Genomic DNA, 19,304 nt, shown 5'->3' with positions numbered 1-19,304 from the left:
TTCAACCAGCTCCAAACTCCCCTGGGTTTATCAGCAACATCTTCCTGGTGCGCAAGAAGAGCAGGGAACTTCGCCTAGTTTTCAGTCTCTGGGCCTTGAATGACCATGTGGTTTATTGTTACTCAGGGATCTGCTTCTGGACCTGGATTGGTTTACTCACTTGGATCTGAAAGACGCCAATCTTACTGTCCCCATACACCCAGATTCCAGGCATTTTCTCAGTTTTTGTTGGCAGTCCCTTCTCTGGCAGTTCACCTGCCTTGCTTTCGGGCTGAGCTCCACCCCCTGGTGGTTCACCAAGCTGATGAAACCAGTGACGGCATTTTTCTACTCCCAGTGTATAAGATCTATCGTCTAACTGGACGATATTCTTCTTTTCAATGCCAGCCCAGCCAGACTGCACATTCTCTTGGGTAATCTGTTGGTTGCAGGATTTGGGTTTCATCATCCACTTTAAAAAATCCTCCAACACACCATTCCAATGAGTACAGTTTTTGGTTTCGAGATAGATTCTGTCAACACCCTGCTCCGGTTTCCCGTAGCCAAAGTTGCCAGCATCAAGAGGAAACTCCGGAAGGCCCTTCATCTGGCTTATATCCCCCTGCAGTTCTTGGCCAGGATCGTGGGTCCCCTTTCTTCCTCCATTTAGGCCATTTTTCCAGGGCCTCTTTATTACGGAGCCATGCAGTGCTTGAGGGCGAAGTATCTTCAGCTCAATCCATCTTCAGCTGGTCCCTATGGCAGACGATGTCCGTGTTAAACTCACTTGGTTGCTTCGACACATGGATGCTTGGAATGGGACGGCGATCTTCAGTACCCAGCCAGATTTTATTCTGGAATCTGATGCCAGCCTGTGGGGCTGGGGCGCTACCTGTGCGGACTTGGCTACGGGAAGCTGCTGGACCCAAGAAGAGACTACCTTACACATCAGCTGCTTGGAGCTACCAGCTGGCTCCTTCGATGTCTACAGCTTTTCCAAGGATCTCTCGAACTGTTCTATCTTACTGTGCATGGACAACTTGTCCTCAGTGAGATACATCAATCATTTGGGGGTGCTCGATCGGAGCATCCATTTACCCTACAAAGGACCTTTACCACTTTTGCTTCAGCAGGCGCATCTCTTTCTGCTGAATAGCTACCGGGCGTGGACAACTTCACGGCAGATTGATTCCCAGTTTTGGAGGGATGCCAGCGACTGGATGCTGAGCAAGGAAGTTTTTGCTCTTCTCCTCGCAGCCCACAATCCCTGCACACTGGACCTGTTTGCTTCCGCTGGAATCATCAATTACCATGGTACTTCAGTTGGCTTCCCAATCCAGACTCACTTGGCGTCCGTTGCCTTCATTCAGATGTGACCGCAGACGGGGAGGTATTCCTTCCCTCCCTTTTCAATGATTTCTCTTCTGATACATTATGTCTGCCTTCAGCAGGTGACCCTCCTTGTCACTCCACTCTGGCAGGCTCAGCCTTGGTTCCCTAGTGTGCTGGAGTTTTCGTGTGTGGACACTCTCCATCTTCTCTGAAGCCCCTTTCTTTTACAAAACTCGGAAGGGAACCCCCCCCCCCCCCAATGGTGCTTTAGGCACGTCTTCGTCTCATGGCTTGGGGGATTTCCTGGGTTCCTGGGATCTGTGGGGCTTATTACCTACAGATCGATCCTTCCTCCGAGAGTCTTGGGCTCCAGGTATCCGACCTAGCTATCGTTCTGCCTGGAACAGATGGGACGATTGGTGTGTGGCTAGGCAAATTGATCCCTTTACGGCTCCTGCAACGGATGTGGTCAATTTCTTACCAACCTTTTTGCTGAGGGCAAGTCTTACTGCACGGTCAATATCTTCCACTCATGCATCTCTGCGGCCAAGTCCCTGTGGCTGGCTTGCCGATCATCAGGCATCCCTTACTCTGTCAACTCCTTCGTACAACAAGAGTTGGACTTCTTGTGTGACAGGCCGGACAATGACTCCTTCTCTTTGAAACAATTGTTCGCAAAGTTGACAACTTTGCTTTGCCTGGTCTCTTTTCGTTGAGTGTCGGACTTCAGAGCTTTCGATCATGATGCTTTGTCCTTTACGTCGGATGGGGTCTTCTTTCCTCTTCAGTTTCCTACCCCCACTTCCCTGTGGAAACGACCTTACTGTATGTGTTGTCCGTCATCTTCAGTCCATTTGTGCTATTGGCGGTTTGCCTCTCCACCATTCTTATATCTGATTTGGGAGCTTCTTTATACTGACATGTAAAAAATAGGGGAACCAAAGGTAGAAGTTGGATGGATCAACAAAACATGTCAAAATATAAACTGAATTATACAATGGTAAACACTTCCTGCCTTGTCACCTGTTATATCTGTGTTCTAAATGAATATGGAAGAAACAGGTTCCCATTTGTCTACACATCAGAGATCAGCTGAGAAACCATATGATCAAATAACTATTCTTCAAATAAGACTAGCATAAAGTATAAAAAGTAAATTTATTTCAAGAAAATATATAACCATAATTTACCAAATGTGCACACATATGCCCCCCCCAACAATAACAAAACCCCTCCCTGTAAAAACACAACGCATGTTAGACCAGTTGGGTTCCTGGTATGGGCCTATATAGAAAAAAATCATACACATGTCCTTTGTTAATATACACGGTATCCATGTGGTGGGTGGTGGTAATCAATTGTCTCAATCAATGAAACTCATAAAACTCCAAAATCAGACAATAGGCAATGGAAGTACTATAGCCCAACTATTTGGTATGTAATCCAATATACGGTATCAGAGAGGTGATATTTTATCCACTGACAAAAGTTTAAAGCACATTCTACTAGGTCTGTGAGTGCTTTACAGCAGCAGTCAGATGTTTTCCAGATATTCTAGGCTTTCACCTGGTCTTCTGTTCCCACAGCCTCTAAGTTTTACTAGGTGGATATAGCGGTCTCATCTGATACCAGATTTGGGCATAAAGCTCTTTGAGCTGCAGGCTACCCCTAGTTTTACTGCTACGTTATGTGGGCCTATTAGTGTTTTGTTACTGTTGCTCACCCCTCAGTTGGATAGCTCTTGGAATTCCAACTATTCACAATAAATTAATCCTGTGCTCCTTAATCAATGAGAAAGAAAACAGTATCTTTGTGCTTACAGTAAAATCAGGTCTTGGTGTCTATTAAGGGGACACAGGTCCCAACCCCCCATGTTTGTGATCTACAAAACTGAAACATGGAGGGGCTGGGAGGAGTTACACCTGGCTGGCCAATTGATTTTTTGTTTGCCAGTGCAATTCCTTCTGAAGATGGCATTATAACCCAGTTATCTCTGAATAACTGAATCCTGTGTCCCTTAGAATTCCTAGAAGTTGATTTTTATGGTAATTACAAAAATCAATTAAGGGAAAAAAATCAATTATAGTAATGATTGGCAAGTAGTTTTATTGTTTCACATATTGGTTTTCTTTTATTGACTTTTTATTCTTGGATTTATTTCAGCTTGAATGGGATATCAAAACCCAATGCCAAATCCATATATGGTAAGTATGATAGGTATGAAAGGTACATTTTCTATGTTTGCCTGAAAACAGAAGATTGAACATGTGCCTAGTAGTTTAAAGGGAACCTGTTACCTACAAATGATCTTTTGGGCATGTAATTAGGTAAATAAAATATTGTGCAAAACAAAAAAGCCGGAATAAGTGAACAATCTAGGACAACATAGCTGAACTGGAAAGTTAGCTGAATTGGAGAATTTTTCCAAATCAGCTATGTTGTCCTAGATTGTTCACTTCTCCTGCCTTCTCCAAACTCTTCACCACCCTTTTGTGAATAACCCTGCTAGATTAATGTATCTGTATAGGAGTTGATGCACTCTTGGCAAATCCACATTGAATAAATATATGCCGTGGCTGGGAACTGGGGGTAACTCTGTGTAGCTATATGGTTCTTTACTTGATGGTTTACTTTATTAGTGTGTTAAATTAACTTATGGGGGGAAAAAACATAGTTCTTATACTCACCAGAAGTGATGGTCATTTATGCTTGGGTACAATTCATGGGTGCCTTTGGCAATTGTAAACTTCCCAAACTGCAAACTCTAATATGAAACTTATTGAAGTCAGTGGGATAAGAAACTTGAAAATCAGTTCTGAACATTTTTAAGACTAATAGGCAAGGGATTGTCAAACCAAGGGCACAGGGAGCTTGGCACAACAAGAGGTGACATGTACCAATGCAAAAAATATATGTTAATAATATTACACATATTATACAGGATTTATATAGCACCAACAGTTTGTGCAGTGCTTTACAAAATGGAAGGAGACTGTACAGTTACAATGCAATTTCAATACAGAAGGGTTGGGTGGGCCCTGATCATGAGAGCTTAATATCTAGTAGAAGGGGCAGGTGCTAGAAAAGGTAATAATTGTGTGGGATGAGTTAATGGAAGATGTAAAAAGACAGCTATTATGTTGAGGTGGGAAAAGCTTACCTAAAGAGATGAGTTTTTAAGGATCACCTAAAGGCGGACAGAGTAGGAGATAAGCGGACAGATTGGGGTAGAGAATTCCTGATGATAGGAGACACTGAGGGGGGAATTTATCAAAACTGGAGCAGACAAAATCTGGAGCAGCTTTGCATGGCAACCAATCAGCTTCATTCTTTCATTTTCAAATCTTAACTGAACAAACTAAAGAGAGAAGCTGATTCGTTGCCATGGGCAACTGCTCCACATTTTGTTTGCTCCAGTTTTGATAAATTCCCCTCTGTTATATTTGTCTCTTTTGTAGCATATTTTTCTGTATATTTTTCCTGCAACATTTCTTTTATTAAAAACAATTTTTTTTAAATCATTAAACTTATCTCTATGCTCTAAATAAGAACTTAGTGTCTTTGAAGAACTCTACTGTAATGTAAAACCTGTCATATTCCTGTCTATAAATTGCACATACAAATAACAAGAATTAGTGATCATCTCAGGTAGCGTACATTATACAAACCAAATATAATAGAATTGCGGTGTCGAGCAGTATACATACTAGAATCTCTAATAGTCGTAGTACATGCCTCTTTAACCCCTTCGTAACGGGAGACGTACACTGTACGTCCAGCCACAAAGGGACCAAATGACTTGTCACGTACACTGTTTGCTGCTTTAGAGGGCTGTTAATTGCTGAGAATCAGCTTTTAACATTCATTAATGGATGCCCTTACTACAGAGGCATTCATTAATGAAAGGGTTAACCTTTTTCAGACACCCGATACCTTAATATCGGGTGTCTGAGAGTCAAAGCAGAGGGACACAGATGCCGGCTTTTGCCGGCATTCTGACAGCTCGTATAGATCGAGAGATATCTCTCTCAAGCTATACTGGCTTTTTTTTTTTTTTTTTAGGGACCCCCCCCCCCCCAATGGTGCTTTAGGCACGTCTTCGTCTCATGGCTTGGGGGATTTCCTGGGTTCCTGGGATCTGTGGGGCTTATTACCTACAGATCGATCCTTCCTCCGAGAGTCTTGGGCTCCAGGTATCCGACCTAGCTATCGTTCTGCCTGGAACAGATGGGACGATTGGTGTGTGGCTAGGCAAATTGATCCCTTTACGGCTCCTGCAACGGATGTGGTCAATTTCTTACCAACCTTTTTGCTGAGGGCAAGTCTTACTGCACGGTCAATATCTTCCACTCATGCATCTCTGCGGCCAAGTCCCTGTGGCTGGCTTGCCGATCATCAGGCATCCCTTACTCTGTCAACTCCTTCGTACAACAAGAGTTGGACTTCTTGTGTGACAGGCCGGACAATGACTCCTTCTCTTTGAAACAATTGTTCGCAAAGTTGACAACTTTGCTTTGCCTGGTCTCTTTTCGTTGAGTGTCGGACTTCAGAGCTTTCGATCATGATGCTTTGTCCTTTACGTCGGATGGGGTCTTCTTTCCTCTTCAGTTTCCTACCCCCACTTCCCTGTGGAAACGACCTTACTGTATGTGTTGTCCGTCATCTTCAGTCCATTTGTGCTATTGGCGGTTTGCCTCTCCACCATTCTTATATCTGATTTGGGAGCTTCTTTATACTGACATGTAAAAAATAGGGGAACCAAAGGTAGAAGTTGGATGGATCAACAAAACATGTCAAAATATAAACTGAATTATACAATGGTAAACACTTCCTGCCTTGTCACCTGTTATATCTGTGTTCTAAATGAATATGGAAGAAACAGGTTCCCATTTGTCTACACATCAGAGATCAGCTGAGAAACCATATGATCAAATAACTATTCTTCAAATAAGACTAGCATAAAGTATAAAAAGTAAATTTATTTCAAGAAAATATATAACCATAATTTACCAAATGTGCACACATATGCCCCCCCCAACAATAACAAAACCCCTCCCTGTAAAAACACAACGCATGTTAGACCAGTTGGGTTCCTGGTATGGGCCTATATAGAAAAAAATCATACACATGTCCTTTGTTAATATACACGGTATCCATGTGGTGGGTGGTGGTAATCAATTGTCTCAATCAATGAAACTCATAAAACTCCAAAATCAGACAATAGGCAATGGAAGTAATATAGCCCAACTATTTGGTATGTAATCCAATATACGGTATCAGAGAGGTGATATTTTATCCACTGACAAAAGTTTAAAGCACATTCTACTAGGTCTGTGAGTGCTTTACAGCAGCAGTCAGATGTTTTCCAGATATTCTAGGCTTTCACCTGGTCTTCTGTTCCCACAGCCTCTAAGTTTTACTAGGTGGATATAGCGGTCTCATCTGATACCAGATTTGGGCATAAAGCTCTTTGAGCTGCAGGCTACCCCTAGTTTTACTGCTACGTTATGTGGGCCTATTAGTGTTTTGTTACTGTTGCTCACCCCTCAGTTGGATAGCTCTTGGAATTCCAACTATTCACAATAAATTAATCCTGTGCTCCTTAATCAATGAGAAAGAAAACAGTATCTTTGTGCTTACAGTAAAATCAGGTCTTGGTGTCTATTAAGGGGACACAGGTCCCAACCCCCCATGTTTGTGATCTACAAAACTGAAACATGGAGGGGCTGGGAGGAGTTACACCTGGCTGGCCAATTGATTTTTTGTTTGCCAGTGCAATTCCTTCTGAAGATGGCATTATAACCCAGTTATCTCTGAATAACTGAATCCTGTGTCCCTTAGAATTCCTAGAAGTTGATTTTTATGGTAATTACAAAAATCAATTAAGGGAAAAAAATCAATTATAGTAATGATTGGCAAGTAGTTTTATTGTTTCACATATTGGTTTTCTTTTATTGACTTTTTATTCTTGGATTTATTTCAGCTTGAATGGGATATCAAAACCCAATGCCAAATCCATATATGGTAAGTATGATAGGTATGAAAGGTACATTTTCTATGTTTGCCTGAAAACAGAAGATTGAACATGTGCCTAGTAGTTTAAAGGGAACCTGTTACCTACAAATGATCTTTTGGGCATGTAATTAGGTAAATAAAATATTGTGCAAAACAAAAAAGCCGGAATAAGTGAACAATCTAGGACAACATAGCTGAACTGGAAAGTTAGCTGAATTGGAGAATTTTTCCAAATCAGCTATGTTGTCCTAGATTGTTCACTTCTCCTGCCTTCTCCAAACTCTTCACCACCCTTTTGTGAATAACCCTGCTAGATTAATGTATCTGTATAGGAGTTGATGCACTCTTGGCAAATCCACATTGAATAAATATATGCCGTGGCTGGGAACTGGGGGTAACTCTGTGTAGCTATATGGTTCTTTACTTGATGGTTTACTTTATTAGTGTGTTAAATTAACTTATGGGGGGAAAAAACATAGTTCTTATACTCACCAGAAGTGATGGTCATTTATGCTTGGGTACAATTCATGGGTGCCTTTGGCAATTGTAAACTTCCCAAACTGCAAACTCTAATATGAAACTTATTGAAGTCAGTGGGATAAAAAACTTGAAAATCAGTTCTGAACATTTTTAAGACTAATAGGCAAGGGATTGTCAAACCAAGGGCACAGGGAGCTTGGCACAACAAGAGGTGACATGTACCAATGCAAAAAATATATGTTAATAATATTACACATATTATACAGGATTTATATAGCACCAACAGTTTGTGCAGTGCTTTACAAAATGGAAGGAGACTGTACAGTTACAATGCAATTTCAATACAGAAGGGTTGGGTGGGCCCTGATCATGAGAGCTTAATATCTAGTAGAAGGGGCAGGTGCTAGAAAAGGTAATAATTGTGTGGGATGAGTTAATGGAAGATGTAAAAAGACAGCTATTATGTTGAGGTGGGAAAAGCTTACCTAAAGAGATGAGTTTTTAAGGATCACCTAAAGGCGGACAGAGTAGGAGATAAGCGGACAGATTGGGGTAGAGAATTCCTGATGATAGGAGACACTGAGGGGGGAATTTATCAAAACTGGAGCAGACAAAATCTGGAGCAGCTTTGCATGGCAACCAATCAGCTTCATTCTTTCATTTTCAAATCTTAACTGAACAAACTAAAGAGAGAAGCTGATTCGTTGCCATGGGCAACTGCTCCACATTTTGTTTGCTCCAGTTTTGATAAATTACCCTCTGTTATATTTGTCTCTTTTGTAGCATCTTTTTCTGTATATTTTTCCTGCAACATTTCTTTTATTAAAAACAATTTTTTTTAAATCATTAAACTTATCTCTATGCTCTAAATAAGAACTTAGTGTCTTTGAAGAACTCTACTGTAATGTAAAACCTGTCATATTCCTGTCTATAAATTGCACATACAAATAACAAGAATTAGTGATCATCTCAGGTAGCGTACATTATACAAACCAAATATAATAGAATTGCGGTGTCGAGCAGTATACATACTAGAATCTCTAATAGTCGTAGTACATGCCTCTTTAACCCCTTCGTAACGGGAGACGTACACTGTACGTCCAGCCACAAAGGGACCAAATGACTTGTCACGTACACTGTTTGCTGCTTTAGAGGGCTGTTAATTGCTGAGAATCAGCTTTTAACATTCATTAATGGATGCCCTTACTACAGAGGCATTCATTAATGAAAGGGTTAACCTTTTTCAGACACCCGATACCTTAATATCGGGTGTCTGAGAGTCAAAGCAGAGGGACACAGATGCCGGCTTTTGCCGGCATTCTGACAGCTCGTATAGATCGAGAGATATCTCTCTCAAGCTATACTGGCTTTTTTTTTTTTTTTTCATGAATAGATACATAATGTGTCTATTCCTATAATGTATCTATTCCTGAAAGAAGAATGTTTGTTTGCTGATCGTTGTTGCAACAATCAGAAAACCTTTAGTGACAGCTGAATCCTGAACTGCTGCAGGATCAGTGTCACTAACTTATTATCGGCTGTTCTGAAGTTTGAAGCAGCCTGATAATAACCAAAAATGTATTAATTTATCAAGCAGTAACAGTGAGATTAATTCACAATGACTGCTTGATATAATTAAATAAATAAAATAACATTTTTAAGTTAAAAAAAAAGTGAAAAGTGTAAAAAAAAAAAAAATTGTGAAAAGTGTAAAAAAAATAAAAAAATGTGTAAAAAATAAAATAAAATAAGGGACAAATAAATGAATGTATTTATTGCATTTTTTTTACTGTGCTGGTTTTGTAAAAAAAATACTACAAATCAAAACTGGGAAAAAAGTGTTTTTTTTTACTTTTTTTCCACTTTTTGTTATATTTTTAATTTGTCCTAAGTGAGGCGTTAGACACACATATGTGATATAAATATGTAGCCCTATCTGTCCTCTAAAAAACAATATATAATATGTGTGGGTGCACTTTGTAAGAAAGTATATTACTGACGTGGAAGAATCACACAGCAAAAATGTCAAAAGTGTGTCAGTCATTTACGAACAGAAACTAAAAACAAGCTCAGTCATGAAGGGGTTAAGAGAGATGGTCAGTGTTTGCTATTCATAATGCAAGGCACTAACTAGGTTAGGCTGATAAGGCCATGAAGAATATACTCTGTGTAGAATTTTAGGATATAAAACTGTGGAAGAGCAAAACTAAGCTAAAAAGATGGGGGAGGAAAGAGAAAAAAAAGGGGAAGGGACTGGAAGGGGTTGGAGGGACAGTTGCGAGGGGGTTGTGATTAATAGGAGAAGAAAGAAAGAGAAGCAAATAAAGAGGGGAGGAAAGAGGTAAAACACTGGGCTAATAGAAATAATAAAGATGGTAAAACCAGAGGGTGGTGAAAAGGGCAAGAAGGGGAAAGAAAAACAATAAGTAGATAGATTCCTTGCAAGTTGCTATCCAGTTATCTGGGTTTTTGAGCCAGGATATAATCTTATGGTCTAAAATGTGGATGAAGATCTAAGTCAATAACGCTTTGCCCTCAGCAGAGCTCATAAACTAATTTCAGTAAAACCAGGTTTTAATATATTGTTACCCTGTATTTTGAGATGCGATGAGGTCCTCCATATAGCTGATCTCCTCCACTCTATATCCACATTAATATAGGAGAAGAATTCCTCCAAAGGTTAGAATGCAGGTTTTGGCAGTGTCAAGAAGGTGGCGTAGCACCGAACAAGAGTAGGGTCTGTGAATTGTGCAACAAAAAGGAGGAATCATTTGGTAGGTCAAAATCTGTAAATTTTGCACTGTAGCCCAGTATTGTGGAAGTGCCGGGCACAACCAGAAAGTATGTGGCATGGTACCCTTATCAGAGTTACACCTCCAACAAACATCAGAAACACCTCGGTGACACTTACTCAGAAGTGTGGGGGTTCTATACCACCTGGTGAGAATTTAAAAGTTGGTCTCCTGGTACTTCGTGGAGAACATGAATAATGTTTTGGGATTGATCATCTGTGAAGGAATCTTTTTTCGCTGTATTGTTTCGCAGGGGAGCTGGGTAGAAGCTACTGCTGGACATTGCTATAAGGATTCATTGTCCATAAATCAAGGTACCTGTGACTGCTATGGAAGGGTCAAGAGGCAGATAAATCAGAGAGAGAACCACTGCAATGTAAGGAGGACTGTGACTTACAGGGTCATAGATATGTCTGGCTGTTCCTATAGGGTCAGTGGTCACCAAGAGCCTGCTTTTAAAGGGTCTGCTGCTAACTGCCCTATTTTGTACTCTTTTTGTGTATTCAACACCCCTAAAACCTCTCTACTAGAATTGAGTTCAGCAATACATCATAAAAACTAATTTTCCCACCATACACCAAAAACCCAACCCTGAAATGGAAATGTTAGCCTGTCACACTGCTTGGTGTGATTCAGAATACCTCCCTTAAGGGAAGGAGTGCTATGCTAGTTTGTAAGATCTTCTACTTATGTATCTCTCAAGTATACCTTAATAGACTATAGGCTCTTCCCATTTTGTATCTTTCCTTATACACTAATATTTTGTAAATTCTTCCATCTCCTGTACCCTCTCTTACACCCTAACAACAGATTGTAAGCTCTTCCATCTTTTGTATCTTCTCTTATACCCTAATATACTCTAAACTCTTGCACCCTCTGTATCCCTCCCTTATACCCTAATAGATGGTAGGCACGTTTGCCTTCTCTCTCTTTTATATCATAATTGCCTGCATGCTCTTTCACCTTCTGTATCCCCTAATAGATGGTAAGCTCTTCCGGGGGGGGCCCCAGATTATGGTTGATTGGTAGTCCCAGATCCAATGTCCAATAGTGTAGGTGCAGCATGCCTCTCTTCTCTGTAGTCACTACCATCTGTCACTACCTCACTCTGACAAATTGAAGCATTAAAAATAGAGGAGAGCAACAATCAGCACATTATTACTGTACCACTGTTGTCCTCTTCTGTCACCATTTCCACCTGTCAAAGTAAGTTAGTGGTATCATTGTGACGTAATGACAAGCTGCAACACTACCTATATGTTTCAGAGCTTTATCAGAATAGCCTGGGATTTGACCATAACAGGAGGATTTGGTAGGCTGCTGCAGTTATGCCTAAACGTTGTACCTGCTGCAGTTTTAGCACCATTAGGTTAAGGATTACCCTAGGGGTTGATTTAGGCTAAGAGCAAGTTCAAACATCTAGCTGTGACCTGTGATGTACTGCATGGTCAATACTAGGACACATAGAAAACAATTGATTTCTATATTTCCTATTCATATCACAATGTGTGTGTGATGCGGCGCACTATGCTGCGATAAAGTGTTAACATGCTGCATTTTATGGCAGTGTAATGGATCCCACCACAGGCTGCTGCATGGCAGCAGACCTGAATGGAGTGTATAGATTTAAAAAAGTAAAAAAGAAAAATGTAAAAAAATGTAAACAGTGACCACTTCTGCAGTGTGCGATACAACACACACTACTGGAGTCATCACAGCACACTAACCTGTCTGCTGAAATTCAGTGTTTTAGCAAATGGGCTAGTGTAAATGGGCCCTGAAGAGTTAATTTTACTAAATTGTCAAATATCAAAATCTCACAAAACATATTTGCAGATAAACACCATAGTAAAGGTTTACAGAAAATACAAGACGGTTTTCTTTTAAATTTATAAATAAATACCATGGAAGCTGTAAACTGAAAATATATGATAATAAAGGCATAACATTGGTAACTATGCCTAACAAGAAGCTTGTAAACTAAATCTTGGTCCATAGAAGAGGCCAGGTGTGATTAGTGGCCTTTCTGGCCAATAGGGAGATAGAGGGAGCTTGCAATCATGCACGCTCTGTCAAGAATCGGAGTGTGTACCTCACATTTTGAGGCTCCTAGGGTGCTCTAGCAAAAATACTAAGGATAACAAGAGGTGCCTTTTGGTACAGAGCGTGGTTAGTTTAGAAGCTTTGCTGAGGGCACAAGCACACTTTAAGTTCCAAAGATATTTACAGGGTTTGAGTGGCTAATGCAAGTATTCCTAGTGCCTCCACTTTCTGCTTACCGATTTTTAATGATATACTCTCTTTATCTTTAAAATGACATCAAAGGTCTTTAGAAATGTTTAGTAAAGACATTCTACAAACATATACTTATAGATAATTGCAGGGTTTTTATTCTTTGCATACCTTATTTTTATTTCCCTTCTCCTCTTATGGTGGCCATTTTCACTAAGACCAGATGAATCCATCTCCCTTTACTTCCTGTGACTGGAACATGTGACAGTGCACATAATCTCAGTGGGAAAAACATTTTCCCCTGAGATCTCGCAAGATTTTGCAGTTTACAGATGAGATTTCTCAGCAATGCACTGCTGATATAACCTTACCAGGATGCATCTGTGAGGCCAGTATTACATAACTAATGCCTAAGAGTACCAGGAAGTAGGAAACCTGCAATTGTAAGTAAAGGCTAAATATTTTTGTTTAACTAATGAATGTTAGATTATTCATATCAGCATGCAGAGCTGCATGCTGATGTGATTTTTTTGTGAAGAAGGGGATAAATGTCCACTTTAAGTTTAAGTGTTAGTTTGGCAGCTTAAAGAGATTCTGTCAGGGTAGGGAACTGCTCTATTCACAGATCTAGGGGTTCCTGCACATATCTGCAGCAGCCTCCCAAATCCACCCATGATGGCTGAGTCTCAGGACAATTGGAAAAGTCCTCTCAGAATGTTTACTATGATAAAATAAACAGTTTTGTATTTATTTATAAAAACAAGCAATGATCTGTAATTAACCATCTCCTGTCCATGGCCGTTCCTGAATGGCCAGATGGGAGTCTTGTTAGCAATGTAAACAGCCAGCGATGGAATCAGCCTCCTGGAGACTCGATAACTATTTCTCCCAAGATTGAAAGACAATTTCTACTGTAGTTAGACATTTTACTCCAATTTAATCTTGATGCTAACAATGACCACATGGTTTAGTTAGATATATATGGCTAGTCAATTGCCTACAGATAAATAGAAATGTATACTTTACCAAAAATAGAAAAATCTTTTGTCTAAGAGATGTCAGCTTTGTGTCAGTGTAGGGACAAGAGATGGTCAGGTCCTCTTTGGTTTAGTTCCCCTGGTCAGCCTGTCACTCTGCTTCAGATGTCTCCCTCCTGTATCTGTGTACGTCCTCCTGTATATTCTTTCCTTTTTTTTTCAGTCTTTCCGATCTTTTACCTCCCCTCTTAACTTTCTTCTAACTTTTATTACCCATAAATGTGGGAGGAGAAAGCTTATCTCAACCTAATTATGACGTCACACACTATTATTCCCTGATGTGACCTCTGACCTAAGTCTATAATTAAGAATTAATCAGATATCTTTGACCGCACATGTCAGACTTACAGTCTCTTTAAGAGATGCATAGCTTGAGAAAGTCTGAATTTACTCAATTAAGTAAATATTTAGATGCTTCATGCAATACTAATAAGAACACAATTGAAATGATTGCTAATACCATTTCTTTCAAATAATAATACTGTATATAAGGTAACTTTTATAGTAAGCTCCTTTTTCTATGATGAGAAAAGGAAAAAAAAATCATTGTAGTCTCTTTTGTTCTTTGTTAAGTTTGAGACATGGCAATTCCATCAATCTCATTCTAACACAGTCTAGTATCATGGTTAATCCTTACCTCGTCATTGTTGTCTGGTACCCCCACAATTTACAACCTGGGAATGTATGTGGTAAGGCTCTAAGAATCGCTGATGTTAGAGTCTTTGTTCAGAAACTATGAACTCAAATTCACATTATATACTGTAATATGTAGAATAATATGTATAGGCCTTATAGTTTAATTCCTCTTAGCCCCAAATAGTTCTGACAGTACCAATGCTTTCTCCCTTCTGGAGGGGGGAAATACTACAGTCAGGGAGAAGGGCAGGCAGCAGCAAACATTAATTGTACAGAACTACCGCCATAGGTAATGAGCGGGTTCTGCAGGATAAAGTGGTGGTTGGGCTATAGTCAGGTCATGTATGACTTTTCTATGTAAAATTGGCCGTGCTATATAGCTAGAGCACATATAGGAGGTTCTCTTCTCCTCCTAGGTGCAGAGCAGCCTTTTGTCTGTAAGTGCCGCTTATGAGCCCCTTTCCCCATCCTCCTCCTCTTCTGCTAATCCCGCTATAGCCTTCAGCAGAATTATTTGATCACACAAATGCTGACCCTCTGAGGGAAAGGCAGAATAGCAGTGAGAAAGGATTTTGTCCAAGGGCAGCTTGCAGAGGACTGGGGAGAAAATCCATCCTACTCTCCATCTCTAGATCTGTGGGCCACTGCCACTGCTATCCCCAGGTTGGTCGATAGATCTCTGCAATGTGGGCCTTTTTTTACCATATCTGCTGCTGAAGCAAAAAAAAATGTTTCCAAATCGTCCCCATGCTTAGAGTCCTAGTGCCAGCTTGGATGCTCCTTTTCCAGCTCATGGAATCAGCCCCTTTCCCAAAGTTGATGGCCCATGCTACAGAACAATGGCAGGTACCTAGGCACCACCAGCATGGAGATATAATGTGTCTGTTTCACTAAACCACACTGTTAGCAACAGGGAGGGACGATTTAATGCGGGGTAAAGGGGTAGCTGCCCTGGGCCAAGCCATTGTTGTGGGGCCCAAAGCAGCTGCCCCTTGATCCTGAAAAGAGAGGAAGGGATTCCAGTGATAGCTTGACGTGCTCATCCAGTGTAGGTGAGGGATCTGTGTGCTGTGCTCTTCCTGTACTCGATACCTTCCTTTCCCTGTACCTGATCCCTTCATTTTCTTGTACCTGATCCCTTCCTTCCCCTGTACTTGATCCCTTTCTTTCCCTGTACCTGATCCCTTCCTTTCCCTGTACCTGATCCCTTTCTTTCCCTGTACCTGATCCCTTTCTTTCCTTGTACCTGATCCCTTCCTTTCCCTGTCCCTGATCCCTTCCTTTCCCTGTCCCTGATACCTTCCTTTCTTGCAAGGATTTTTGCTACAGAGGCGAAGGTGCATTTTTCTATCCCCTTCCCCGGTCGCCCTCGGGCAGCTGCCTATGCAGCCTTACACTAGCGCTAGCCCTGATTGCAGGAGCTACTTAGTTCACTTCTGTAGCCAAACTAAAGTTTAAGTAGCCATGAAATGTGCCTTCAAAGTACAACCCCATTTCCAAAAAAGTTGAGACGCGGTGTAAAATCTACATAAAAACAGAATGCAATGATTTTCAAATCTCATAAACCCATCTTTTTTCCTAATAGACAATAGAAAACATATCCAATGTTTTAAAAAAAAAAAGAAAAAAAAGTTTTTTTTTTAAATTGATGGCAGCAACATGTCTCAAAAAAGTTGGGACAGGGCAACAAAAAGCTTGCAAAGTAAGTGGTACCAACAAGGAAGAGCTGGAAGATCATTTTGTAACTAATTGGCAACGGCTCAGTAACATGATTTGACATGAGCATCTTGGAGAGTCAGAGTGTCTCAGAAGTAAAGATGGGCAGAGGTTCACCAAGCTGTAAAAATCTGCGTCTACAAGTTGTCGAACAAATTTCACAATAATGTTCCTAAACATAAAATTGCAAAGATTTTAAATATATAATCATCTACAGTACATAACATCATATCATCAAAAGATTCCAAGAATCTGGAGAAATCTCTGTGAGCAAGGGACAAGGCTGAAGTGCATAATTGGATGCCTGCAATCTTCGGGCACTCAGACAGCACTGCATTTAAAACATGCATGATGCTGCAATTGACAACACTGCATGGACTCAGGAACACTTACAAAAATTACTGTCTGCAAACACAGTTCCCCGTGCCATCCAAAAAGGCAAGTTAAGCTCTATTATGCAAAAAATTAGCCAAATCTCAACATGATCCAGAAACGCCGCCATCTTCTCTGGGCCAAAGCTTATTTAAAATAGTCTGTCGCAAAGCGGAAAACTGTTCTGTGGTCAGATGAATTAAAATTTTACATTCTTTTTGGCAACCATGGGGGCTGCGTCCTCTGGACTAAAGAGCAGAAGGACCTTCCAGCTTGTTATCAGTGCTCAGTTCAAAAGCCTGAATCTCTGATGGTACGGGGATGTATTAGTGCCTATGAAATGGGCAGCTTGCCCATCTGGAAAGGCACCATCAAGGCTGAAAGATATATCCAGGTTTTAGAGCAGCATATGCTCCCATCCCGGTTACGTCTTTTTCAGGGAAAACCTTGCGTATTTCAGCAGGACAATGCTAAACCTGCATACTGCATCCATACCAACAGCATGGCTTTGTAGTAGAAGAGTCCAGGTGCTTAACTGGCCTGTCTTCAGTCCAGGTCTTTCACCAATTGAAAATATATGGCGCATCTTGAAAATAAAAATATGACAAATAAGACCCAGAACTGTTGAGCAGTTAGAAGCCTATATCAGGCAAGAACGGGACAACATTCCTCTGCCAAAACTCCAACAACTGGTCTCCTCCGATCCCAAACATTTACAGAGTGTTGTTAAAAGAAGAGAGGGTGCTACACAGTGGTAAACATGGCCTTATCCCAACCTTTTTTAGACGTGTTGCTGTCATCAAATTCAAAATTACCTTAATTATTTATACATTTGATATGTTGTTTTTTCTATTGTGAATAAAATATGGGTTTTTGAGATTGGCAAATCAGTGCACTCTGTTTTTATGTTGATTGTAAACAGCATCCCATCTTTTTTGGGATTGGGGTTGTACAATAGGAAAGATTAAGAAAAGTTATATGCCAGGTGCATTTTTTTCTCTGCCAGTTCTGCATAGTTCACACTATGCGTTAACGTGACTCATGTTGTTGCCATTTTAAATTTAACTTATATGAAATGTCAAACTGTTGTAGCATGTTTTGCCCCCCCCCCCCTTTCTAATTACTGGAACAGATCCAATACAAGGAACAATACAATTTTATAATCTGCATTGTGCTGTGTGTGAAATTGCATGGCGCCCATGTTATTATTATTATACAGGATTTATTTAGCGCCAACAGTTTGCACAGCGCTTTGCAATATAAGGAAGACATTACCATCAAGATACAATTCAAGACAAGACGGCAAAGAGGGCTTCCAATCTAAAAGGGAGGGGGAAGTGATGCATGAGGAGGTAGCTGTGTGGGGATGAATTGTTTGAGAGAGTGATAGTTCGGTGGTTGGTTTGATGCAGGATAGGCTTCCTTGAAGAGTCCTAAAAGAAGTCAGAGTGGTAGATAGTTGGACAGGTTGGGGTAGAGAGTTCCATAGGATGGGAGAGACTCTAGTGAAGTCCTGGAGGCGAGCATGGGAGGAGTTGTCGAGGGAGCTGGAAAGCAGAAGGTCTTTTGAAGAGCAGAGGGGATGGTAAGGGTGATACTTTGAGACCAGGTTTGAGATATAGCCAGGGGCAAAGTTGTGGATGGCTTTGTAAGTGGTTGTTAATATTTTGAATTTTATCTTTTGGGCTATTGGAAGCCAGTGTAAGGATTGGCAGAGGGGGGTTGCAGACACTGAGTGGTTGTTTAGGTGAATGAGTCTAGCAGCTGCATTCATGATAGACTGAAGGGGGGATAGTCTGTGTAGAGGTAGGCCAATGAGGAGAGAGTTGCAATAGTCAAGACGAGATATAACAAGTGAGTGGATGAAAAATTTTGCGGTTTCATTGGTGAGGAAGGGACGTATTTTGGAGATGTTACAAAGTTGAAGGCACCAGGATTTGGATAGTGATTGGATTTGGGGAAGAAAGGTGAGGTCCAAGTCAAGGATGACGCCTAGGACCTTGGCATGGGGGGAGGTTTGGATAGTTGTGTTAACAATCTTAAGGTAAAAGTTGGGGGAAAGTGCACGGGCGGGAGGAAATATCATGAGCTTTAAAAAGTGTTGTGACATCCAGACTGATATGACAGTTAGTAGATTAGTGACACGCAAGGACACTGACGGGGTTGTGGAGTAGAAATATATATTTGAGTGTCATAGAGATGGTATTGGAAGCCATGTGAGGTTATTAACTGACCAAGGGAGGAGGTGTAGATAGAGAAGAGAAGGGGTCCAAGGACAGAGCCTTGGGGGGGCCTCTACATAAAGAGGAAGAGGAGGGGAGGAGTTGGATTTGTAGGTAACACTAAAGGAGCGCTTAGATAGGTAGGAGGAAAACCATGAGAGAGCAGAGTCTTGTAGGCCAAGCGAGTGGAGTTTTTTGAGGAGGAGCAGGTGGTCAACAGTGTCAAAAGCAGCAGAAAGGTCTAATAGCAAGAGTAAGGAATAGTGACCATTGTTTTTAGCTGTTAGTAAGTCATTAGTGAGTTTTAGGAGGGCGGTTTTAGTGGAGTGTAGGGGGCGAAAGCCGGACTGTAAGGAGTCGAGAAGGTTGCTACCGAAGTAGCGGCTCAGGCGGCTGTAGATAAGGCGTTCTATGAGTTTGGAGGTAAATTGGAGTAATGAGATTGGTCTCAGATTGTTGAGGGCGGTAGGATCCATTGAGGGTTTTGGGGT

General features: G+C 40.9%; 1 protein-coding gene across 1 annotated transcript in view; it reads left to right on the top strand.

Moving 5' to 3' along the window:
* The first annotated feature begins 1,597 nt into the window (after positions 1 to 1,597).
* LOC108798064 (epidermal growth factor receptor kinase substrate 8-like protein 1) overlaps positions 1,598 to 19,304 on the top strand; it is a 305,359-nt gene continuing 287,652 nt past the window's right edge. The window contains exons 1-3 of the mRNA XM_018569773.1: positions 1,598 to 1,684; positions 1,809 to 1,981; positions 7,295 to 7,335. Of these exons, the coding sequence (XP_018425275.1) occupies positions 1,598 to 1,684; positions 1,809 to 1,981; positions 7,295 to 7,335 (301 nt within the window). The remainder of the gene's footprint in view (positions 1,685 to 1,808; positions 1,982 to 7,294; positions 7,336 to 19,304) is intronic.

The sequence above is a fragment of the Nanorana parkeri genome, unplaced genomic scaffold (genome assembly GCF_000935625.1).
Source record: "Nanorana parkeri isolate BGI_ZX_2015 unplaced genomic scaffold, ASM93562v1 scaffold1393, whole genome shotgun sequence".
In the NCBI taxonomy this organism is placed as follows: domain Eukaryota; kingdom Metazoa; phylum Chordata; class Amphibia; order Anura; family Dicroglossidae; genus Nanorana; species Nanorana parkeri.
This window is presented reverse-complemented; position numbering and strand designations above follow the sequence as displayed.